The 24,244-nt window shown below is 61.8% G+C and overlaps 1 protein-coding gene and 3 non-coding genes across 12 annotated transcripts in view; all 4 read left to right on the forward strand.

Annotated features, from left to right (window-relative positions):
* EIF4G1 (eukaryotic translation initiation factor 4 gamma 1) overlaps positions 1-24,244 on the forward strand; it is a 43,228-nt gene that overhangs the window by 16,481 nt on the left and 2,503 nt on the right. For 3 of the 9 annotated variants that reach the window (XM_067536599.1, XM_067536603.1, XM_067536605.1), the window contains 24 exons: positions 3,695-3,807; positions 6,788-6,880; positions 7,307-7,373; positions 11,108-11,941; positions 12,262-12,350; positions 12,722-12,929; positions 14,016-14,170; positions 14,699-14,818; positions 15,129-15,302; positions 15,557-15,754; positions 16,104-16,250; positions 16,430-16,666; positions 17,438-17,542; positions 18,605-18,761; positions 19,083-19,183; positions 19,846-19,948; positions 20,074-20,176; positions 20,984-21,243; positions 21,397-21,512; positions 21,897-22,069; positions 22,330-22,455; positions 22,563-22,644; positions 23,481-23,579; positions 23,814-23,948. In XM_067536599.1, the coding sequence (XP_067392700.1) occupies positions 3,695-3,807; positions 6,788-6,880; positions 7,307-7,373; positions 11,108-11,941; positions 12,262-12,350; positions 12,722-12,929; positions 14,016-14,170; positions 14,699-14,818; positions 15,129-15,302; positions 15,557-15,754; positions 16,104-16,250; positions 16,430-16,666; positions 17,438-17,542; positions 18,605-18,761; positions 19,083-19,183; positions 19,846-19,948; positions 20,074-20,176; positions 20,984-21,243; positions 21,397-21,512; positions 21,897-22,069; positions 22,330-22,455; positions 22,563-22,644; positions 23,481-23,579; positions 23,814-23,948 (3,995 nt within the window). The remainder of the gene's footprint in view (positions 1-3,694; positions 3,808-6,787; positions 6,881-7,306; positions 7,374-11,107; positions 11,942-12,261; positions 12,351-12,721; positions 12,930-14,015; positions 14,171-14,698; positions 14,819-15,128; positions 15,303-15,556; positions 15,755-16,103; positions 16,251-16,429; positions 16,667-17,437; positions 17,543-18,604; positions 18,762-19,082; positions 19,184-19,845; positions 19,949-20,073; positions 20,177-20,983; positions 21,244-21,396; positions 21,513-21,896; positions 22,070-22,329; positions 22,456-22,562; positions 22,645-23,480; positions 23,580-23,813; positions 23,949-24,244) is intronic. The other 6 variants (XM_067536604.1, XM_067536608.1, XM_067536607.1 and 3 more) reach the window with 4 other exon arrangements.
* Positions 12,431-12,506, forward strand: LOC137145738 (small nucleolar RNA SNORD66). The gene has a single exon (XR_010917748.1). It is a non-coding gene; the product is annotated as a small nucleolar RNA SNORD66 (small nucleolar RNA).
* Positions 12,978-13,056, forward strand: LOC137145739 (small nucleolar RNA SNORD66). Its single transcript, XR_010917749.1, has one exon. It is a non-coding gene; the product is annotated as a small nucleolar RNA SNORD66 (small nucleolar RNA).
* Positions 14,874-14,949, forward strand: LOC137145737 (small nucleolar RNA SNORD66). The gene has a single exon (XR_010917747.1). It is a non-coding gene; the product is annotated as a small nucleolar RNA SNORD66 (small nucleolar RNA).

Raw genomic sequence — 24,244 nt, forward strand, 5'->3', positions numbered from 1 at the left:
GGGGATGTTTGTTTTCCTTGGAAACATCCCTGTCCTCATTCCCGAACTGGTCCTTCCCCAACGAGAGGGAGAGGGACGGGCCCTGCCAGGGGGTAGGAGAGATGTGAGCAGGGGGCAGAACGCTGAGGCTGTCCCATTCCGTTAGAGGCCCCCCCCTGCCCTGCCACCCCCAGCCAGGGCAGCTTAATGTTTAACTGGCCGGGCAGACTTTAGCCCCAGCCTGCCCTTTGGTTGCGGCAGACGCACAGTTGTGCTCGCCGGCCCCGTTCCCTAAATAAACACGGGGCCCTGGAGTGTGTCCAGCCACGGGCTCAAGGGCCACATGCAAGGGGGCTCCCGTGTGCCCCCACCTTGCCTTGGCTGCCTTGTCCCCAGGTTGCCATTGTGTGGAGTGGAGCGGTGTGTTTGTGCAGCCAGCCGCCCCTCCCCTCCCCCCCCACATGCTGCGCTCACATGGCCAGCCAGGGCTGTGACTATATTTAGTCTGGATCCATCCTGGGCGGCTCTGCAGACGCAGCAACGTGAGCCGGGGCCTCCGTCCCGTCCCATCCCTGGCAGCGGCAGCCTTTATGGTGCTGGGTGGCGGGCGTGGTGCCAAAATGGGTCCCCTCTGAGACAGGTAGGTGCAGCCCCTGCCCTGCTCCCCACCCGGGATTCAGCATCTTGGGGGGGAGAGCCAGAGGCTGAGGCTTGCTGGGCTGGGCTCCTTTAGCCTTCGGGCTGGGCCTGTCTGCGTCTCATCCCCAGCTTGGGGGTGGGGTATCCAATAGGCCCCAGCATCTCTAGACCACATGTCCTTGTGTAACAGCAGCTAGTCAGCAGTGGCATCTGCAGTCGTGTGGGTGAGTCACGGCAGGCTGGCTGGGCGGCTGCGGCTAGTGCCTGGCCGGGCGTGGAGAGGGCACCAGCCCCCTTGCTGGACATACAGGGCAGGTGACTCATCAGTGCCTGATCTCCCTAAAACAGCATGCTGGTGGGAGTAGCAGCTTCCTGCCAGAGGCCCAGGACGGACGTGCAAAAGGGTCAGGGGCAGAGCTGTGGAGGGAAGGGGTCAGGCTGTGGGAGCTGGGCTGCAGGTGGTGGCAGATTTGTGTGGTAGGAGCTTCATCACTCTGCCCTCGTGGCTGCTTCTCACCAGTGCATTAGTCACTAGTAAATGCCTGTCCCGGGAGGCTGCTGGCTGCGTGTGCCAGAGGTGGGGCCCGGCGTGCAGGTTTTTCAGCCTCAGCCCCTGGCTGCTTCCGGCTCCCTGTCAAAAAGCGTCATTGTTCAGGCAGGGATCCTGCTTGGTGGTCACCAGCCATTGGAAGGGCCTTCAAAGAACCTGGCTTCCAGGAGCCGGTCTGGCCACAGATGCTTTGGGCAGCTGATCTGGGGGGGGTCGCAGTGGGGGTGGCTGGCTAAACAGTATGTGGAAACTACACTTGCCAGCATTCCCTCTGGCTGGCAATTGCACATCTCCCTCCATCTTGACTTGAGCCGCCTGGCCGCATTGCATCCTAGGCTTCGGTCCTCCGGCTGCCGGTCCCGGCAAAGACAAGGGCAGTGAAGTGGGGCTCCTGGGCAGTTCCCTTGGCTGGGCTGAGTCTGGCTCCTGGAGAGTCAGGCTGGGGACAAGCTCCAAGGGGCCTGTAAGAAACAGGGCTGGCTTGAACCTGCCCCTCCGAGCTGGTGTCGGGAGCTTCAAATGGGAGAGGTTCTTGTTCCCTTGCTGGGAGCCCTGTCTGTACCTGGGGAAGGACAGCCTTATGGCTAATCACAGGACCGGGCTCTGCCGATGTTGCCACTGACTCACCGGGTGACCCTCCCTATGTGTACAGAGGCTGTCGTGCCCTAGGAAAGGCTGGGTGTTCCTCCAGATGAAAGAACTTCACTGGGCTAATTCCCTCCCCACCCTGGCCAGCTATAGAAGGACCGTTCCTGGCCGACCTGCCTGAATCTCCTCGCACTTGGCCTGCCCCGTGGTTGCCTCCCGGCTTGAGCAGCGAGTGCCCCGCGGGGCTGTGTGGGTGGCCAGCGAGTTGGGATGTGCCCAAGCCCTTGGCGTGGGGACGCAGAGCTCCCTGCTAGTGCTGCTGCAGCTGGGTTACGGGTGTTAGAAGCCCAGGAAAGTGCTGGACTTGGGAGGAGGCCAGGCTCCCACCTGTTACTGTCTCTCCCTCCCCGTGCTGGCATCCCTCACGGCTGCTGCCTGCCCCGCGGAGGAAGAGCGTGGGGCATCCGTCTGGCCCATCGCTTGGAGGAGGCTGGCTGCTCGGTCAGAGCTCAGGTCAGGCTGGACAGGCTTCTCCCTTTGGCTCCTTCCTATGCCCATGTCCTGCTCTTGTGTTCCACGGGGACCTTACCCAGGGGCCTGGCTCCCGCTTGGTGACTGGGGCAGAAACGGGGTGTCTGCAGATACTGAGACAGGCCAGCTCTGACTTGGGCTGCCTGGCTGCTGGTGCCTGGCCTCCGAGCAGCCAGCTCATGCTGCTGGCTCCTGGCCCAGCGTCACTGTCCCTGGGGCTCTTGGTTGCCCTGTTCTGCCCAGTGTGGGCAGCTGGGGATCATGGGACCTTACAGCAGCCGCAGAATTGGGGAGCACCAGGCATGTTACCCGTGTTGTGACGCTGGCTCATCTTGGAGGGGGCAGGCTGGTGCTGTGGTCCAGCCGTGTGGGGCTGGGATGCTGGCTGGCCTAGCCGCCGTGGGTCTGATGAGGGCTCTCCGGCCATTGGGGCAAAGGGCCCTAGGGTGTGAGCAGAGGGAGCTGGCAGCTCATTCTTACTCGCTTCTCCGCAGAGCTGGGGTGGGTGCACTTTGGTGCGGGGGAGATAAGGCCAGGGAGCCACTGCTAGGAGTGAGCAGCTGCCGCTGCCGAGCTGGGGCACTAGGAAGGCAGCTGCGGGAGGAGACAACTGAACCCCGCGCTTGCTTGTGTCTCCCTGCCCCTCGGGATGGGCATGGACTCCACGTAGAGGCTTCCTCCCCTGCCCGGCTGGTTGGTTCGGAAGGGGGCTGGGTGTGAGTTTGAGCTGTCCTGTAGCATTCGGGGACGTGTAGCTTGGGCCTGTGGTGGGGATTTCTCTCCAGTACCTCCTCCCCCAGCCCTGGCAATCTTGGACTGGCAAGCTGAACTCCTGCTTGCCAGCGGGATGGCGTCCCTTGCCTTGCCACGGGGTGGGAGTGGGACTGGCTAGCCCCCTGCAGCAGGAGACTGGACGAGGGGGCGGCTCACGGTGGGGAGCGGGCGGCCTGGCTACGCTCTGCATCATGGGGAAGGAATTCTCATAAGGGCTGGTTGGTCCTGTTGATCTGGTTTGGGACGTTCCTGGCCAGGGCTGGAGACTGCAGGGAGAGGATCCCGCCCCGCCGAGCAGCCCGTGGGCCTTCTGTGTGTATGGGTGCAACAGCTCATTGGGTAGGCGCTCTGGTTTCTGAGTGGCATGGGGCAGTGAAGGCAAAGCTGGAGACGTCTGGGCTGTGGCCCAGGGGGTTCCGTGTCAGGGAGGGGCTGCAGTGCTGGGGCTGTCTGGCAAAACTCCTGGCCCATGAGTGGTGGGGGGGTCCTTGGGGGAACAGCACCCGCACAAGGGCCCCAAGGTTATTTGCCTCTGGCGCGGTGACTCCAGGCTGCAAGTGCTGGCGCTGCCTGGCGCTGGGGTGCACTGGGAATCGGCCCGGTCAGTTCCTCTGACTCGCTTTCCTTTTCCAGCTGGTGCCTATTACCCTGCTCAAGGGGTGCAGCAGTTCCCAGCCGGAGTCCCTGCCGCCCAGGTCATGATGAACCAGCAGCCTCCCATCCCGACAAAGCGCGAGCGCAAGACGGTAAGGAGGGTGCGGGAGAGGGGCCAGGTTCCTGCGCCGTCTCCCCCGGAAGCGCTGTGCCGGTGACCCCCGCCCGCCGCAAGGGCTGGTGCTTCTTGTGGGGGGCCTGCTAATGGCTCAAGGCTGGTTGGCCCCCAATGGAATGTGCTGCCTCTGGGGAGTGAGGGCCCAGCTGCTTGGCCAGGCCCTGCACACCCGTCCTTACTCACACGAAGCAGGGAGCGGGCGGTCCTGCGTTGTCCCCGCCGCGGCTGCGGGTGAGGCAGCTCTCCAGGCCGTGTGCCGGGTGTGGCTGCGTACAGGGGCTGGGGGCGGTGGTGGGGAGAGAGAGCTTGGCTGTGTCCCAGTTGCGTGTGCAGCGTCAGGCCCGACCTTCCCTGTCCTCCCTGGTGGGGAGAACGTGCTGAGTCATGGCTGCTCAGGCTGGGGGTGGGTGCTGCAGTTGCCAGCCGGTGCCTGCCTGCCTGCCGGAGCTGCAGCAGTGTTGTTGCTCAGACGCTTGGCACAGGATCTTTTCTAGCTTTAAGCCGCCCTCGGTGAGCGCTGCAGTTTGGGTCTGCCAGGGCCCCCTCCCTTGGGGGGGGAGGCAGATTCCCTCCCCCACCCCCCGGCTTCACCCCACCTCATGTGGATGCATGTTCCTGAGTGGCTTGTCTCAAACCCTCGGCCACCTAGTGTCTCCTGTCCCTTGCTGCCTGGCCGGTGGGCACCTGTTGAGTGGGACACATGAGGAATCCTGCTTTGCTGGGAGCCCCATCTGCCCGGGTCCTGGACTTCGATACTGTGGCAGCAGCAGGCCACCTGGAGGCAAGGAAGAGGCATCTGTGACTTTTGGGAGCTTGGCTCTGAGTCAGCCCAGGTTGGATGGGGAAGAGCTGTGCCCCTGACGGCCTGTTGCCTCCTCCACCCCACACGGAGCTGGCCAGCAGGAAGCTTGGGCCCCTCCGGCTGCTCTGCCTAAAGTGGGAGGCAGAGGCCCCCACTGCAGTGCTGAGGGTGGGGTGCAGGCCAGGGGCTGTGTGATGTGGGGATGTCAGATAGGTTGTCGGGGCCGAGCCATTCCTGGTGACCCTGGAGCAGCAGAATAGGACTGTGTGCTCAGGGAGGGTGGGCCTGCTGGGCCCTGGGTGCGGGCAGCTGCCGTGTGGCTTGGCGTGTGACTGACCCTGGCAGTGGGGGGTGGTGTGTGCCCCACCTTGGGGGTGGAGGGTTCTCAAGGGGTCAGTGCATCACCCGCATGCAGGTGGAGACTCCTAGAACCTGGCTTGTGCTGTGCCCCACCTCCCCCCTGGGTTCCAGGGCAGGATGGTTGTTTGCAGGCTCTTCCCCAGGGCTGGGGGGCTGCCCGAAGGGGTCTCACCCTGGATTCCAGCCTGTTGTGCGCAGGGCAGGGGGGTGAGACCCCAGGGCCAGCAGGGAGCCTCTAATGGCAGATGCATTGGAGCGGAGTCAGGAATGTGGGCAGCTCACAGACCCCCCAACCTCATCCGCAGTGGGGCCCTCAAATACTGCAGTGATGGGGGAAGGGCCTTTAAATATGATAATGAATCTCTGAATATTCTGCCAGGGGGAGTGGTCAATTCCCTGAGCATTGTGACACCCCCTCATCTCATGCAGGACTGTCCCACTGCCTAGCTTGAGGGGGGGGGGGAATATGGGACTGACCCATTGCCCTGCTGGTGGTAGGGTGTGTGTGTGGGGTGGGTGGAGATGCCTAGACTATCCCACTGCCCGAGGGGGGGGGGTATGTGGAGGGGAGAAGGAGTTTGGGGGGAGGGGAAGAGGTGCCTGGACCATCCCACCACTCGAGTTTGGGGGGGGGGGGGGAGGGGAAGAGGTGCCTGGACCATCCCACCACCCGAGTTTGGGGGGAGGGGAAGAGGTGCCTGGACCATCCCACCACCCGAGTTGGGGGGAGGGGAAGAGGTGCCTGGACCATCCCACCACCCGAGTTTGGGGGGAGGGGAAGAGGTGCCTGGACCATCCCACCACCCGAGTTTGGGGGGAGGGGAAGAGGTGCCTGGACCATCCCACCACCCGAGTTTGGGGGGGGGGGGAAGAGGTGCCTGGACCATCCCACCACCCGAGTTTGGGGGGGGGGGAGGGGAAGAGGTGCCTGGACCATCCCACCACCTGAGTTTGGGGGGGGGGGCGGGAAGAGGTGCCTGGACCATCCCACCACCCGAGTTTGGAGTTTGGGGGGGGGAGGGGAAGAGGTGCCTGGACCGTCCCAGTGCCCCAGTTGGGGGGAGATGTCTGGATGTCTCGGGTGGGGGTTTGCTGTCTTGGCTGGGGCTGCCTCTCTCCTTCCTCCAGTTTGGAATGTCTTCTGCCTGGCCCAGCTGGTGCCCAGCTGATGGGCCTAGCACACAAGGAAGGCTGCTCCATCATTGGCTGCCAGACAGAGCCTCTGTGACCTCACAGGCTGCTGCTAAGTGCCTTCCTCCCCCTGCCTTTGGCCTGCCTACTCCCCCTCCAGCAGCCGAAGTCCCATCCCGGCTGCTCTCCGGGCAGGAGGAGCCGTTTCCTCCTGGCCTGGGCTCCGTGGGAGGGGGGAGCTGGGGAATGTGCCGAACAAGCACAAGCGGGAGTGAAATGGCAGCTGGCTACGGAGCCGCTGGCCCCCTGCCATGGGCTGTGTGAGGTCCCAGCCCAGCGTGCGTTGGAAGGGGGTGAGTGCTGTGCTCCACGTGGCTGCAGCAGCCCACCGGAAGTTAAACAAACCTCCCCTTCCTGCCCGGCCTGATCTGCTTGCTGCCCGGCTGCTTGGGGATCGGGTGAGGGCTGCCCTGGCCCTGGGGCGTGCAGGGGGCTCGCTGCCTGGCTCTGTTTGCCTGGGAGTCCAGGCAGACGGCTCGCCCCCTTGTGCCACCATCCCGGAGCAGATCCCCAGCAGGTCTGTACATGCTAATGGGGGGGGGGACGAGGGAGAGTGTGAGCCCCCCTTCACCCTGCTAACCTGACTCTCTCACATGGGCAGATCCGAATACGAGATCCAAACCAGGGCGGCAAAGACATCACCGAGGAAATCATGTCTGGAGCAAGGACCTCCTCCACCCCCACCCCTCCTCAGGTAAGGGGTCCCTCCCTGGCTCCCACGCCGACCCAGGCCCCCACACAGGTGATGGGTCCTGCAGGTTCTTTCTCTAGGGTGGGGTGGTATGTGGCCAAGTTGAAGGGTTTGTCTGTGCTTACAGAGCTGCACGGCGTAGCACTTAATGAAGGCGCTGCCTGTGCCGACGGGAGAACGTCTGTCTCCCTTTAGCATTGGTGCGCAGCCTGCTGAGGCGGTAGCTGGGTCGATAGGGGAAGCCCGAAGCCCTCGTGTTGACGTAGTGCTGTCTACACTGGGGGGGTAGGCCCACGTGACTACGTCGCTCCGAGGCATGGAGAGCAGCCTAGTTATATCAACATCCATTGATGGCACAGACTCAGCCTAAGAGGAGGGGTGTGTGGGGGAAGGGCACTCATTAACCCTTCATGTGCTTCTGTTGCACAGGCTGGAAGCTGCTTGGAGCCACAGGCCAATGGCGAGATGCCCCATGTAGCAGTTATCGTCCGGCCAGGTGTGTGTCCGGGGCAGGGGAGGGGGTACAGGATGGGGCATCCCATGTGTACTTGTTCGCTTGTAATGGTTGTGGAGAATCTCGAGATGGAGCTGTTGGGGTGAGGGTGGGAGACGCTCCTCTGACTTCTTGGGGACTTCACGGCGGGATTGGTTTCTAGTTCGGTGTCCCAAGTGATGCAGCTCCTGCCCCTTCCCCAGGCAGCCGATGCTCCAGCCCCACGTGTCGTTCTCCCTAAGACTCAGCCGGGAAGCCCCCCTTTCTTAACGCTGCTCCGTTCCCCTGAGCCTCCCGCCTTGGGGTTTCTGCCTGTCAGATAGTTGGACTCAGCCAAGTTGAACACATCCAGTGCTCTGCCTGTGGCTCTTTTCTGAACTCCTTCGGTGGCGCAGGGTGTCCCTGGAGGGGTGTAGGGAGGGACCAGGCCCTTCCTGCTCCAGGACAGGGGAGGGGACTCAGTGCATGCAGCTCAAACTAGTTCAGTGTCCTAAGTGATGCATCAGTCTCTCTCCCATGTGCCCATGGCAAACTCTGGTCTGGTTGGAAGCCCCCTTGGTTTCTCCCAGCTTTTCCTTCACCCTGGTCGGGGGTCTGGATTTCAGGTTATTCCCCCTAAGAGATCAGCTGCAGTTTCCTGAGTTGAGTCTTCCTGTCACTGTCTGCTTCTGATCTCTGGACAATCTCAGCAGGGCCTCCTAGTTCAGGCTCACCGGGACGTAGTGCTCTGGGGCAGTCCTTTGTAGCCAGTCCCCACCCCCAGAGCAGCACGCAAGCCAGGCGGCTCTCATTCTCCGAGTCGTACTGCGGGAGATGGGGTTGAATGCTTCCCGAAAGCCCAGATATTCCTCTGCTAAGTTCCCAGCTTGCAACCCGCTTTATCCATCCAAAGCCAGCACTTGTCTGGCTGGCCCTGCTTAGATCTATACAGACCCCAAGGCTGATTGTAGCGCCCGCTGACAGTTATGCCGATGTGCCAGAAGGACCCATTCCCTGCTCTCCTAGTACCGAGAGCCCAATACGCCTTGATTTCACTGAATGATCAAAATCCACCCCAGACGTGTCTCCCTCATTTCCACTCCCCCATGCTGCTGTCCCTTGTCCCACCCCACCTCTGGTCATACTTAGTATTTTGTCAGAGTTTCTCAGCCCATGGGTCGGGACCCAAAATTGGGTCACCAGAATGTTTCAGTCCCACGGGGCTGGCTGGGCTCGCCTCCCTGCTCCAGGCCCTGCCCCCTGTGGGGTCTCAGCGCCGCTCAGGTTTGGCCCAGTCGTCATGACGACGGGAGTCCAGGTAGGCCAAATGTGAGTGAGTAGGCCAGGTCACAACTCCGCTCTCACAAATTTGGTCCAGTCGGGGCAGGGTCAAACCTGAGCAGTGCTGAGACCCTGGAGGTTGCAACGCTGGGAGCAGAGAGCCAAGCTCAGCCTCCCCCATGGCACAGGAGCTGCCGGAGCCGCCACTGTGGGGTGAGTGGGGGGCAGGACCCGACTGAAACCACTCCAGAGCAGGCCCAGGGCACAAAGCTGGGGGGCAACTTGGGCTGGGACTCAGGGAGGGAGCGCCACCTCCACCCCTTAACTCACTTTAGTGGGCTGCCCAGCTTGTCTGGGTTAAGGAGCCGCAACTAAAAAATTGGGGAGTGTGATTACCCCCCCGCCCACACACACACACACTCTTTCACATTGCCTCTAGTAGGGTGCGCAAATACGTTTGCTTGCCCCGGGTGTTAAAATGCCTAGTTACGGCTCTGCCCCACAGCCTCCACTCCAGACTATTTACTGCGTTGTGATGGGCCGTAAACATTTATAAATTGGTCCTGAGCCCAGAAAGGTTGAGAACCACTGGTCTAAGTGACTGTGTTGTTTCACTAGAGGTCAGACTTGCGGGGTGTCGTTGCCAGGGTCCGCTCTTGCTGACATGCTTGAAGAATTCGAATGGATCAGCAAGGCAAATCTTTCCCCTGCAGACTCTAGGCCGATTGTCCGCTTCGTGGCAGGATCCTGTGGGGGTGTCTTATCCGTCTGCTTCTGTTGTTTCACCCCGCTGCTATACCCACCATAGTAAAATTTAACTTTAAAAAGGGGAGCGAGACAGGAATGAGGATGATAGATGGAAATGAAAAAGGGCACTCCCCAGGGTAAAATGCCTGCAGTCGACACGGAGACTACTTTAAAAACACCTTAATAGAAGCTCAGACTAAATGTGTACCCCAAAACAAACAAGACAATAGGAGGACTGAAAGAATGCCATCATGGCCAAACAGCAGAGTAACGGAGGCTGTTAGAGGCAAAAAAGCATCCTTTAAAAGTTGGACGTCAAATCCTAATGAGAAAACTAGAAAGCAGCACAAACTCTGGCAAGTAAAATGTAAAAATATAAGAAGTCTGGCCAAGAAAGAATTTGAGATGTAGCTTGCTAAAGATGCAAAAACTAACTCTACATTTTTTTTTTAAGTTCATGAGAAGCAGGAAGCTTGTCAAACAGTCAGTGAGACCATTAAACAGCAAATGTGTGAAAGGAACACTCAAGGAAGACAAGGTCATTGCAGAGAAGCCAAATGAATTCTTTGCATCAGTCTTCACTACAGAAGATACAGGGGAGAGACCCATCTCAGAGCTATTCTTTTTGAGTGACCAATCTGAAGTGCTGTTCCAAATTGACGTGTCAGTAGAAAAGATTTAAGAACAGATTGATTGATTAACTAAATAGTAATGAGTCACCTGGACCAGGTGGTATTGACTCAAAGATGAAATTGTGTAACTACTGACTGTAATATGTAATCTATCACTGAAATCAGCCTTTGTTCCAGATGACTGGAAGGCAGCTAATAAACGCAGATTTTTTTTTTTAAAAGGGCTTCAGAGGAGATCCTGGCAGTTACAGGCCGATGAGCCTAACTTCAGTACCAGACACATTGGTAGAAACTGGAATTATCAGACACACAACATGATTTGTTGGGGGGAAAGTCATGCCTCACCAATCTATTAGAATTCTTTGAGGGTGTCAACAAGCCTGTAGATAAGGGTGATCCAGCTGATACAGTGTACCTGGGTTTTCAGAATGCCTTTGACAAGTTCCCTCATCAATGGCTCTTAAGAAAACTAAGTGGCTGTGGGGTAAGAGGGATGGTCCTCTCCTGGATCAGTAACTGGCTGAAAGATAGGAAACAAAGGACAGAAGTAAATGGTCCATTTTCACAGTGGAGAGAGGTGAACAGTGGGGTCCCCCAACGATCTGTGCTGTTCAACGTTTTCATTAATGATCTGGAAAAAGGAGTGAACAGTGAAGTGGCAAAGTTTGCAGACGATCCAAAATTATTCAAGATACTTAAGTTCAAAGCTGACTGCAAGGAGTTAAAGGATCTCACAAAACGGGGAGACTGGGCAACAAAATGGCTTTTTCTTGTCTGGGCAGGACCCTCCCTTTGCCTCCATAGACCTTTGCCCTCTGCTCTTCCAACCCCTTCTCCTTGCTGCTGTCCTCCCATCTCTTCCTGCTCCTCTCATGGCTCCTTTGTTCTTCCGCCTTTGTCGGGTGCTTCACCCATCTCTGCTTCCTTGGCTTCCCCTGTGATCCTGAGCCGTTCCCTCCTCCAAGACAGCCAGATGGCACTCAGTAGACCCCCCTGGCCCAACTTCCTCCTCCTTCCTTGGCCGCTCCTCCACGGATTGGCCAGGGGGAGGCAGGGTTTTCCTGGGTCTCACTAACGTCCTCTCTCCTTTCTTTGCAGATGACCGCCCAAAGCCTGTCCCAGTTGTAAGTAAACCTGTCTCCCTAGAGCCAAGTAAATCGGCGTCCCCATCTCCCCCGCCGCCCCTGATCGCCGAAGCGGAGCCGGAGCTGCCGGCTGCGGTGACGCTGGTGCCGATGGAGGGCCCAGTGGAAGTTGACACTAAAGTGGAGCTGGATGAGGCTCCTGCAGAACCTCACGAACCTCTTAGAGCCACCACTACAATGCCGGGGGACATAGAGCAGGCCGAGGAGGCCCCTGCCTTGGACACAGAGCCGCAGGAGGAGGCAGTGGCCCCCCCTGTCCTGGAACCCCCAGCCCAGCCAGTGCTGGTGGAATCACAGGAGGAGGAGATGCCAGTGGTGGTAGTGGCCCTGGAGGAAGTACCCCCGGAGGAGGAGCTGCCAGCCAAGCCTGCTACTCCCCCAAGCTCCCCGCCGCCCCAGGAAGAGGCACCCTGCGAGGCCGTTGTTGAATCCAACGGCGTCTTGGAGGAAACGCCCGAGCCGGTGGCAGAGCCACCTGTGTGCCAGCCGGAGCCAGTCGTGGACTCTCCCATTGCCCAGCCCGAGGAGCTGGTGCTGCCCAACGGGATGGGGGTGTCTGGCAAGCAGGAGGCTGATGAGCCGGAGGAGCGGCCGGAGGCGGATGTCAGCCCCATCTCGGAGCCCGAGGAGGGTAAGGCGGAGGAGCCGGCCATCCCAGCCTCCCCCCCTGCAGAAGAGGAGCAGGAGCAAGAGGAAGAAGAGGAGTGTGAGGAGCCGGTGGAGGCAGAAGAGCAGAGTTCCCAGTTGGAAGCGCCTCTTTCCCAGAGCTCCGAGACGATCACGCCAGGTGAGAGCTGGGTGGGGGCGCCCCCGCCCCGGGCTAGGGAGAGGGGCTCCTGGAGCAGGAAGCCAGGTCCTGTGTCGTGCTGTCCTGCTGCCTTCTGTTTGGGTTGTGCTGGCAGCCTCGTCACGCTGGGCTTGGCACTCCCCAGGGTCCCTCACTGGGGCAGCTGGGCCGTGTGCTGGGGAGGCAACTGACGTAGGGTTGGCTCTGCCCAGGGCAAGGGCTCCGGAGTAGCAGGGGAATCTTGGAGGGATGGCACGGGCCAGGGTCTCTTCCCCCCCCTTTTGGGGCCAGGGTCTTACTTCTCCCTCCCTCCCCTTCAGTCGCCATGTCGGTGCCAAAGAAGAAGCGGAAAATGAAGATCTTCAACAAGAAGGAAGCAGTGGGCGACCTGCTGGATGCCTTTAAAGAGGTGGGTGTGTGGCCTGAGTCAGCGCGGGCGCCGCGTTCTCTTCTTCCCTGCCCCACAGCGCCTCTCCGAGAGCTGCTGCCTCTCCGTGATGAACTCTGTTTGTGCCATCGTGTCTGGGCCACTGATGCACCATGATGGAACTGAGGATCTGAGTTGTGGCAGGGAGTCCTGCCCCCAGCGGGGCCAGTGCTGCGGGCGTGGGGCAGTTGTGTGTCTAGTGGCACCCCCCCCCCAATGGGGAGCTCTTTGCGCTGGGGTCTGCTGTGGGGCGGGCTGTCCTGGGGGCCCTGAGTGTGTTTCCGGTGGGTCTGGGGAGGGTCTGGCTGGGTCCCTCGCTCACTTCTTGACCCGCTGGCTCCTTTCATTGCAAGTCTCAGACCAGCGATGGGGCCTCTGAGGAGGAGAACAAGCCCCCAGCCTCCATCCCAACCCCTGAGCCCCAGGAGGCTGCTCCAGCCGGCCCGACGGAGGAGCCGGAGGAGACGTGGGAAGAGAAGGAGGACAAGCTGGATCCGGAGAAGGTCAAGACGGCAGATCAGAAGTACCAGTACAAGGAAGGTGAGCCTTCCTTCAGCCAAAGTAGGTGTCCTGCTTATTGCTTCCTCCTTGTGCTTGGCCTGGCCCGGCCTCCTGTGACGACATCCGCTGTGAGCCGTCCTGCCTGGGCCGCTGGCGCTCTGTGGAGGATCTGAGGATCTGAGCGGGGGGCCCACTCGGGGGGTGCTGGGCGCGCACTGGTTGTCCCACTGAGTTTCACAGCTCTTGGCTGTCACTTTCCCCGCGATCACTGTCTTGGCTCGCCAGCTTCTGCAGAGACTAGACCCCAGCAGGGCCCACCAGAACCTAGCACAGACTGGAACTGGGGGGAGGAACAGACCCATTCACGTCCCACTAGCCCAGTGGGCACTGGAGGCAGCAGCTCTTTGGTTGGGGCGTTAGCTTCAGGCTTTCCTACGGCCTTCGGGCTCGGGCTCGTCTCCACTTGACACGTATCGGTGTGGCTGGGCCCCTGTAAGAGCGCTGGAGCAGCCGTGTGATGTCGGCGGGGGAGAGCTCTCCCGCTGACCACCTAAAACCACCTAAACGAGCGGCCGGCGCAACCAAAGCTTTGCCGGCGTCGGTGCTAGTGTAGACGAGGCCTCTGGCTGCAGGTTGGGTCCTGCAGAGGCTGGAGGCTCCAGCCCTACACGCCGGGCAGCCGTGTTAGCAGCTTTCACAGGCTGCAGCTCCCAGCGTGCGCTGTGGCTCGCTGGCTGCCCCTCTGCGGGATGTGAGGCTGCCCCATTGTGGAGCCTCCTGACAGGCTGTCACAGTGCTGGGAGAGGCCTCGGCTCGGGGCACAAGGGCCTGCATCTGCCACAGTGGGCTGACGTGGGCTTTACCCCACATCCCTTTGCATCAGGGCGGTGGGCAGAGACTGGCAGGGTCGCCACTGAGCCAGGCTTGACCTTCCTCCCGCTGCAGGGAGCCCCTGAGGCGGGGCTGGGGTCAGTCCAGCTCTGTGCTCGCCGTGTGGGGCTGTGCCTCTCTCCCTGCCCCACTCTGCACTTGGCCTTGCCTGCTGCTTCTCTGCCCCTTCTTCCCGCTTTGCGACCTCCCCCCGGGTGTGGGTTGTGGCCGGGAGGGATGTGGTTTTTCAGGGCGCTCTCCATTCCTCCTCCACAGAGCAATGGAAACCCCTGAACCCAGAGGAGAAGAAGAGATACGACCGGGAGTTCCTGCTGGGCTTCCAGTACATCTTTGCCAGCATGCAGAAACCCGAGGGGCTGCCCCAAATCACCGATGTGGTGCTGGACAAGGTCAGTGCCACCACCAGACTGGTGAGGAGCCGGGATCTACAGGCGCTGGCTGATTGTCCCATGGGCCCTTAGCTCCGTGTTTGGTCTCTCTGCGGACTCTGCTCTGGCCAGAACGCGAGAGCCAAGCAGTGCGGGAGGCGGGCGGGCACTGGGAACGGGCGTTGGCGTGGCACGGGTCACATCCCAGTGGCAATATTGAGGCGTTACCCACCGGAACCTCGCTTGCTTCTTCTGACCCTGCCTGGAACCCCGTACAAACCACAGCCACTCCGCGGCTGAGCCGTGCCGGAGCTGGCTTCCCTTGGAGTCGTCCCCTCCCCTTGCTGTGGGGAGTGTGATTCGGCTGTTTCCCTTGCTGGGCTCCTACTGGGCCCTGGTAGAGCTGTATGGCCTGAGCCTTCTGGGTGATCAGCTGGTGTCAGACCTCCAGCCCTGCTTCCCTCTGCTGCAGCGACCCTCCTCCACTGCGGCCTCCTGGGGATGCACCTGTCAATGGCCTTCAGCCCAGCGGGGAGCCTCAGTAATTCCCCTCCCCACCTTCATTTGTAGGTGAACAAAACGCCTCTGCGACCACTGGACCCCATCCGCCTGAGCGGGATGAACTGCGGCCCTGACTTCACCCCTTCCTTTGCCAACCTGGGCCGTCCGTCCATGGGCAACCGGGGACCCGTAAGTGCTCCAAAGGGTCCATCCCCATCAAAGTCGCAGCCCCTTTCCTGCTCACCTACGTGATGATCTCCTGTTTGTGCCATCGTGTCTGGGCCACTGATGCTCCGTGATGGAACCGAGGATCTGAGCAGGTCCAGGAGCCTGGGCTGGTGCCATTGGCCTGTCTGGCTTGTTCTTACACTGGGGGCTCCCCAGCCTGAGTGTTGGCTACAGACCCATTGCATGGGGTGCAAGATGCCAGGCCAACCTGGGAGCGGTGTGGGGGGAGATGGGAAGGGAAGTGCTGATGTCTCCTCTTCCCCCTTCTCAGCCCGCAGGGTTGGGCCCCCGCCGCTCGCAACAGAGCCAGAGGAAAGAGCCCCGGAAAATCATTGCCACAGTCTCCCTGAACGAAGACATCAAACTCAACAAGGCTGAGAAGGCCTGGAAGCCCACCAGCAAGCGGCCCGCTGAGGAGGAGGATCCTGACAACATCAAGACGCAGGTAGGGGGCTGGCACCGGGGCCTAGGACCGGACTGCCAGCTTAGGGAACCGAGCCTCCTCGCTGCGCTCCACTTGTGGGCTGCCGGGGGGGTCTCGTTGAGCTCTGTGGGGCAGTCAGGCTTTGCAGGAGGGGGGCCGTGGCGAGAGGCTGGGCCTCCACGGCCTATGTGGGGAGCGAGGCAGCCTGTGGCGGCAGAGGGATTGGGGACGGATGGGGCCAGCTCTCTCTAACCACGTTGGGGGCATCCCTGCAGGACCTGTTCCGGCGCGTGCGCAGCATCCTGAACAAGCTGACGCCGCAGATGTTCCAGCAGCTGATGAAGCAGGTCACGGAGCTGTCCATCGACACCGAGGAGCGGCTGAAGGGTGTCATTGACCTCATCTTCGAGAAGGCCATCTCTGAGCCAAACTTCTCCGTGGCCTATGCCAACATGTGCCGTTGCCTTATGGGGGTGAGTGCCATGAGGTTTCAGCTCCTCTGGGCTCTGCGTGCCCTCTGGCATCTTCCCTCCACAGAGATCCAGGCTTCTTAGTGCCTTTGTGGAGCAGGGACCACTTCTCACAGGTGGGGAAACTGAGGCACCCAACGGGGGCGGGATTTATATGCGGGGGCGAGGCTGGGGATGGAACCCACTTGTCCTGGCTCCCAGCTCTAGGGCTCCGACAACGCTACTTTGTGTGAGGTGGCGCTGACAGCTGGGTTGGAGCCGTATTGGCTGCTGGGGGCGAGGCTACAGGGCCGCTTGGCCAGCCTGGTGTGTGTTACACCCCCCGCATCTCTGGTCCTGTCCCTCCCTGCAGCTGAAAGTGCCCACGACTGACAAACCGGCCGTGACCGTGAACTTCCGCAAGCTGCTGCTGAACCGCTGCCAGAAGGAGTTTGAGAAGGACAAGGATGACGACGAGATCTTCGAGAAGAAGCAGAAGGAGATGGACGAGGCTGCTGCTGTGAGTGGGGTTGTTCCAGGGGCCTGTGGGGCTCCAAGCGCGGGTTGGCGGGGTGTGGGGGGGTTTGGGCGGCACCCCATGGTGAGGGGTTCTCGGGAGCACAGTGGCTGGGCCGCCCTCCTGTCTGTGCGCGCCTGGGACTCGGCTCTCCCGTGTGAACCCCGCTCTCCTCCCCTCAGCCGGAGGAGAAGGCGCGCCTGAAGGAGGAGCTGGACGATGCCCGGGACAAGGCCCGGAGGCGCTCTCTGGGGAACATCAAGTTCATCGGGGAGCTCTTCAAGCTGAAGATGCTGACGGAGGCCATCATGCACGACTGCGTGGTCAAGCTGCTCAAGAACCACGACGAGGAGTCGCTCGAGTGCCTGTGCCGCCTGCTCACCACCATCGGCAAGGACCTGGACTTCGAGAAAGCCAAGGTACCTGCTGCCCTGCAGCTCAGGGGGCCCACTTCACCCAGGGAGGAGCAGCAGGAGGCAGAAGGGGCCGCTCCGCCTTGCTCAGTGGCTCTGGCACCCCACTGTAGGAAGAGGTGCTGATGCTGACTATGGAGAGGGACAGGGCACTTGTTGTGGGGGGCAGTGAGAGTTGCGGAGGAGTCCCGTTGGGAGCAGTAGGGCCTACCCGGCCTGAATTACTCCCTCCTTCCCAGAAGGGACCATCTGCTTTTTGCTCCCTCCATTCCTGCTTCCCAGAAGAGAAGAGAGAGGAGGGATTTGATAGCGACCTTTAACTATCTGAAGGAGGGTTCCAGGGAGGATGGAGCTAGGCTGGTCTCAGTGGTGGCAGAACTAAGAGCAATGGTCTCAAGTTGCAGTGGGGGGAAGTCTTGGTTGGATATTAGGAAAAGCTTTTCCACTAGGAGGGTGGTGAGGCATTGGAATGGGTTACCTGGGGAGGTGGTGGAATCTCCATCCTTAGAGGTTTTTAAGGCTGGGCTGATTTAATTGGGGTTGGTCCTGCTTGGAGCAGGGGTTGGACTAGATACCTCCTGAGGTTCCTTCCAGTCCTCATCTTCTATGATTTTCTGATTGTCTCAGAGTGACTCCCCCAGGGGACTGGTGCCCCAGCTTGCATGGGGTACTGTGCTCGCAGCCCTAGCGTGGCGAGCTGTGGGATCCCGGCATGCTGCAGTGCCAGGCTGGGGGAGCCGGGTGGTGACTGGGGTAACGCTGTCTCCCCTCTTGCAGCCCAGAATGGATCAATACTTCAACCAGATGGAGAAGATCATTAAGGAGAAGAAAACGTCTTCCCGAATTCGCTTCATGCTGCAGGATGTGATTGACCTCAGGCGGGTAAGGTGCCAGCCTTGCCCCTGGATAGGCAGGCGTGACCCTCTTGGGTAAGGTACGTGTGTACCAAGGTAGATGGATGCCAGCCCCACCCCCATGCCCCTGGATACACAGGGGCATGGCCCCAATGGGTAAAGTACACACCCCTCCCCCAGCTCTGGCTAGATGGGGGCACAACCCTGATGGGTACAGCACACTCCCCTTCTCCTGGGGTAGATGGGTGCATGGCTTTTCTAGGTAAGGTACAAATCCTTCCTCTGCTCCTGGGCCCATGGCTCCAGCCCTGCCCCCCTGGCTAGACAGGCATGCCGCTGCCGGGTCAGGTGTTTGCCGAGCCCCCTTCCTGGTAGCAGGAGGGCTTCAGCCCAAAGCCTTTGGGATCCAGGCCCATACCGTGACCTCTGCTCCCAGCTGGGTGACCCCCGTTGCTGGGGGTCCCACATGGCGAGTATAGTCAGCTGCGTTGCAGCCCCTGGTAGCCTCCAGTCATTGGCTAGGGCAGTGGGCTGAGAATACCTCTGGCAGCTGTTCGATGCAGGTGGGCTCCCTGTTTTAAGCCTCTCTGCGCCAAGAGCTATGGAGGGGGGCAGGGGTGTCTGGCACAGAGCGGCGCTGTGGCCATGGAGCCCGCAGTTCCCACGCCACCCTTGGTCAGTGTCGGCTGGCCTCCCCAACGCCCGGCCAGGTCGTGCAGTTCCTATTCCCCGGAGGTGTGGGAGGGCTGGGGAGGGGAGCACGGCGGGAGGCTGCCTGGGCTGGTAGGTGGAGCTGGATGGAGGCCTTTGCTGGGAGAGTCCATGAAGGCTGCCCCACTGCCGGGGGGGCCGGAAGGCTGGCTGCTATGGCAACGGGCTCTGGATTCGAAGGCAGGTAGCCACAGCAGCGTGTAGGTGGAGCCTCACCAGTGAGCCCCTGGCGGCGGGCAGGATACTGGAGAAACCCGCGCCAACGTGCCCCATTGGGCCGTGCCAGTCCTGCACAGATGGGGAAGGCAGTGAGTAGACAGCCTGATGGGTCTCCCCCCTGCAGCCACTGTAAGCTCTGCTCCCCCCATGCCCTTTGCAGAACAGCTGGGTGCCGCGGCGAGGGGACCAGGGCCCTAAAACCATCGACCAGATCCACAAGGAGGCGGAGCTGGAGGAGCATCGGGAGCACATCAAAGTGCAGCAGCTCATGTCGAAGCAGGACAAGAGGAGAGGGCCTCCGGGCTCCTCATCCGGAGGTGAGAGGCCGGGTACAGGGCCTGGGAGCGCCGTGCTGAGCACCGGGATTTGGGGGCTCTGGACCCTGCCGTTGCCAGGATCTCGTAGGCCTGTGACATTTACAGACCGGTTTGAAGGGTTCCCCCTCCACACACGCGCACCTGGGGCTCCTGGCCTCTTTGGGGAAGGCTGATAGCCCCTGCCCCAGCAGACCCAGAGCGCATGCTGGGGTAGTGATCCCATGTGCCTGTGTATCTCTCGGGGGTGGCTGGGGACCGTGGCCTGGGACAGGAGCAAGCACCTGCAGCGTGATCCTTCCCGTCTGTCCCCGTGCCATGCAGGTGGGCGAGGGAGCCAGGTTGCAGATGATGGCTGGAACACCGTCCCCATTAGCAAGGGCAACAGGCCTATTGACACCAGCCGGATAACCAAGATCACAAAGGTGAGTGGGGCTGAGGGACGGGCGGGGCGGTGTGCTGGGGAAGGGAGTTCTCTGCAGAAACAGAACTGGGCTCCTGTCTCCGTTTTCCTTTAAACGTTTCTAGTCTTTACGACTGTAAAGCTTTGAAAATGGGCCCGCCTGCAGCTAATGCAGCTGTCTGCAGACAGCCTGAATCGATAGCCCTGAGACGGGTGAACTGCCCCATTCATCCCCACGGGCTGTAAACGCTGAAAGATGGCGCCTTGAACGGCAGCGTGAACTACTTTGCTGGGGGTGCTCTCAACAGAAATGGCCGGCTCCTACTTACCCTTCGGTCCAGGCTGCGTCCCCATGAACACTGAGCGTACTGGCTGGGCTCTTTCACCCCTAGCAAACTCACGAAGTGAAGTTGCGGCGGAATGACGAGACACCGCTGGATCCAGAGCTTTTGCTGCAAGATTTAGGGCCAGTTTGCGTTGGGCAATGGGAGCTCCTGGTCCCAAAGGGCTTGGGAGTCCAGCTCTGGGTGGCTCCTATCTACCAGGGCCTTTCCCTGCTGGGCTCTACGCTCTGCGTGCTGGCGTTTGCCCTCCCTGGCGTCTGCTGGCTCCCTTCGATGGGCGGGCGGTGGGTGTGCTGGATGAGGAATGGCTCGAGCCAGCTCCGTGTCTTTCTCTCTGCAGCCTGGATCGATCGACTCCAGTAATCAGCTCTTTGCACCTGGTGGGCGTCTGAGCTGGGGGAAGGGCAGCAGCGGGGGATCTGGTGCCAAACCTGCTGAATCAGGTACACGGGCCGCGCTCGCCGGCTCTGGGGTGAGCAGAGGGGAGGCCTGGCACCTGGGCAGTCTGTCCCAGATGGGTGTCACTGTGCATGTGCCCGGCTCTGATCCCTCTATTCTCTGTGCCCAGCTTCTGACGCCACCCGGCCAGCGACCAGCACCTTGAATCGCTTCTCAGCCCTGCAGCAGTCGACCCCCGCGGAGAGCCTGGATTCCCGGCGCGTGGTGCAGAGGTGAGTCCCTTGCTGTTGGATGAGCCCCGTTTGGCTGTTGGCCGTGCTGCCGCCAGGGCCTGGTGAGCACGTTCGGCATGGTCGCCGCCTGCGGTGCCCAGGCATGGGGCTCTGCGCGCACTGGGGGCAGATCCTCAGCCCGACACACAGTGAGGGGAAGGAGCTTGCCCGAGTGCCGGGCAGTCCCAGCCCTGTGCAACGTGGGGGGAGGGTGTGTGGCCGTTTCTTGTCTCGGAGCATGCGGGGCGGCGCTGCTGGAGCAGAGCCTTGGAGAAGGGCCCAGGCCTAGAGCCAGTGGGGCCCTGCTGGCTGACACATCCCCTGACCCTGCGGCGTCACTGGGAGGTGCGAGCTCCTGCCCAGCTCCCTGCAGGTGCCACTCATCCATCGGGTGGGGCGGATGAGAGGGGCCTGGTGGCGGCGTTGGGGGAGTGATGCACTGCCCGTGGGGGATACGGACTCTCGGCTAGGCAGTGCCACAAAATTCAGAGCTCCACGGGTGGGGGGCTTCCAGCTGAGACCCAAAAGGAGTTAGGGCTGCAGCGGCCGCGGAGAAGGCGGCTCTCGCATCTGCAGAGAAGGGGACGGGGAGAGACGCGCCACGGAGCCAGACAAGGCTTTAAAAACCCCAGGAGAGGGCTGGGCGCCGGGGCCGTCTCACCCCAGGTTCAGGGATGTGGGGAAGCGGCACGGGCAGTCAGGAGAGCAGGGGGTTGGGTGTGAGGCCGCACACAGGTGGCCGGGGTGGGGGGGGAGGCACTAGCGTACCGGGGGTGCTTTACCTCTGCTCTTCCCCCTACTCCCCAGGAGCAGCTCCAGCCGCGACCGGTCAGAGAAGGCCGGAGAGCGTGGGGAGCGGTTTGACCGCGAGCGCTTGGAAAGGGGGGATCGCTTGGAGCGCCCCGACAAGGGGGAGCGGGCAGATAGGAACCGGCCCCCCATCACCAAGAGGAGCTACAGCAAGGAGACGGAGGACAGGAGCCGGGAGCGCGAGAGGCAGGGAGCCCCCGACGCTGTCCGGAAGGTGGCCAGCATGACGGAGGAGCGGGATAGGAGCCGGGAGCCCGGTGAGGAGTGGGGCTGCCGCGCTGACGGAGGGGAGGGATGCCGCGTTACCCCGCCTGGTGCCCGAGTCCTTTCTGGGGCTTGGCTGCCTGCGCTGGGCTAGGGCACTCACCCCACAGCCCGGCCATGCTGAGCGGGTCTGTCCCTCCCCACAGTTAAGCGAGAGCCAGCGCCCCCCGCTGCCGCCCCCAAGCCGGCGCTGTCGGAGGAGGAGCTGGAGAAGAAGTCCAAGGCCATCATTGAAGAGTACCTGCATATCAACGACATGAAGGTGAGGAGTGGGGCGGGGGCGGCCCTGGGCCCACCCCTCGGGCGGAGTGTTGCATGCTGGGATCTACAGTGGGGTCTGGGGGGGGGGGGGCATGGAACTGGCAGCAGAATTTCATGTGATAACGCTCTTTCTTTTAACAGCAGCTCTAGTCCCTGCTGGCAGGAGTGGACGGGATGGGACGGGGTGGGGCGGGGCTGTGCTGGCCGGGGTGGCCCTGCTGAGGGCCAGGAGCATGCACAGGGCCGTGCCGAGCCATGCCAGTCTACCCTGCAGGAGGCGCTGTGGTTAGCGCTGAGCCCCCTCTCCCCTGCAGGAGGCGCTGCAGTGGGCGTGCGGGTGGAGGGCTGGGACTGGGGCCGTGCTGAGCCCTCTCTCCCCCCGCAGGAGGCGCTGCAGTGCGTGCAGGAGCTGGGCTGCCCCTCTCAGCTCTACGTCTTCGTGCGGAACGGCATCGAGTCCACGCTGGAGCGGAGCATGATCGCCCGCGAGCACATGGGGCTGCTGCTCTACCAGCTGGTCAAGGCCGGCAACCTCTCCAAGGAGCAGTACTACAAAGGGTGAGGGGGCCGCGGGATCACTGGCCATGCCCTCTCGCCCGGCTAGGGAAGGGTCTGTAGCCGGGGTGCTCGGAGCCCTGTCCCGCCGAGGGCTGCGAATCAGCTCTGAATGCCCGGCCGGTCTCACGGCCAGGGAGCTGTGGGTGGGATTCGCTTCTCTGTCCCGCCACTCACTCTGCAGACCCCCCCTTGGCTAGCGGGCAGCCACGGCAACCATGTGGCTAGCCCTGTGCACCAGCTGACTGGACCTTCCCTTCCAGGGTGCACGAGATCCTGGAGATCGCCGAGGACATGGAGATCGACATCCCGCACATCTGGCTCTACCTGGCCGAGCTGATCACCCCCATCCTGCGGGAGGGGGGCATCCCCATGGAGGAGCTCTTCAGGTGAGGGGCTCTCGGGGGCGCTAGTGTTGCAGTGGTGGGGCCAGCTGGCCCTTGGAGCGTGGCTGGCTGGGTGGCAAGGAGTTGACCTGTCTCTTTGTGCCCTGCAGAGAGATTGCCAAGCCCCTGGTGCCCATTGGGAAGGCCAGCACCCTCCTGCTGGAGATCCTGGGGTTGCTGTGTAAGGGAATGGTAAGTGACCCCCCCACCCCGCCGGGTCTCCTTGCCAGGCCCTGCTAGTGGGGCCTGGAGCTGGGGTCTGCATGTAGCATCTGGGATGCGGCCCTGGCTACTCCCATCTGGCTCTGCCCCCCCCCCTCCCAGTCGTCCCCATCTGGCTCTGGGGTGAGGCCCTGCTGCCCGTGACTCCTCTGCTGTCGGGATGTTGGGTTGGAGGAAGCACCGCTGGATGCCCGAGTGCAGGCTCCAGGCTTTGCCTCACGGGCCCTGCAGCGCTGAGCCCGCAGTGCAGCCCCGCTCTGCGCCGTTCAGAGGCACTTGCTGGGGTTGCAGAAGGAGCCGAGTGTCTGCGGCACTGGGGTCTCTGGCCAGCCCCTTCCTCCAGCCGGGCACAGCTCACTCCCCCCCCACGCATTTGAAAGGGGTAGTTTGAACCTGCCTGGCAATCGGATGGCAGGAGAGCTCTTCCGTGCCCCCGTTCCCAGCAATAAACGAATGCTGGGCAATAAACGAACGGGGTGCTGGGCTGGGGACATTCCTACCGGCCTACCCCGGGGCAGCATGACCAGCTGCAGAGCGAGCCACCCTGCTGGCGGCTGGGGTGTGCTGGCCCTAAGCTCCCCTCCCCCGGAGCAGCACAGCGCACCTGGGCCACTGGCCTGGCCATCCCGGCCTGGCTCAGAGGAAGGGGTGAGAGCTCCAGTTCTGCGACTCCCCGGCAGCGGGAGGGTGCTGTGGGCTGATGCTGCTGGATGCGAGGTGGCTGCCAGCGACGGCCGCGCTCTCGGCGGTGTGGGCTTGGAGGGGGAGCTGGGGATCGTGAGCCGCTAACGGCAGACTCTCTGCAGAGCCACAAGAAGGCGGGGACGCTGTGGAGAGAGGGCGGCCTGAGCTGGAAGGAGTTCCTGCCCGAGGACCAGGATGTGAACAAATTTGTCACGGAGCAGGTGAGCAGGGGGCCCCTCTCCAGGATGGTGGGGGTGGGAGGGACCCCAGCTGCCCTCGGAACAGCTGTTTCTGGAGCTCTGGGTTCTGGAGGACCCTGCAGGGAGCATCTTGATGCTGAGCGATCCGGTGCCCGCCGCCCGCAAGTGGGATTCCCCCCAGGCCTGTCTTTTGGGGCGGCGTCTCCCTCCTGTCGCTGTGGTCTGGCTTCCCCTCACTGGCTTCTCCCCCCACAGAAAGTGGAGTACACCATGGGGGACAGCTCGGACACGCCCAGCCGCAAGGAGCTGACGGCCGAGGAACTGTGCAAGCAGATGGAGAAGCTGCTGAAAGAGAACTCTAACAACCAAAGAATATACGACTGGATCGAGGTGAGTGTGCTGCCCCGTGGGCCTCCCTCGAAAGGGGCGCCGGCTGTGCGGGGAGCCCTCCAGGTACTGCAGGCGGGAGCAGGGCAGGAGCACTGGTTTGGGGGTGCTCTTGGCTAATCCAGTCCCCAGTCTCTCCCAGAAGGGGGTGTTGTAGTTGCAGAGCGGGCGGGTTGGCTGTGTCTCAGGATCACGGCTGCAGTTCTGTGTCTTCCCTGGGGAGGACAGGAGGGTGGGATGCAGGAGGGGGGGTGTCTTTCTTCCTAAAGTGCTGTCCCTGGCTGCCCGCTCTGACGTGT

The sequence above is a fragment of the Emydura macquarii genome, unplaced genomic scaffold (assembly GCF_026122565.2).
Source record: "Emydura macquarii macquarii isolate MOO-44397 ecotype Brisbane River unplaced genomic scaffold, CSIRO-AGI_Emac_v2 contig_3603, whole genome shotgun sequence".
NCBI classification, from domain to species: domain Eukaryota; kingdom Metazoa; phylum Chordata; order Testudines; family Chelidae; genus Emydura; species Emydura macquarii.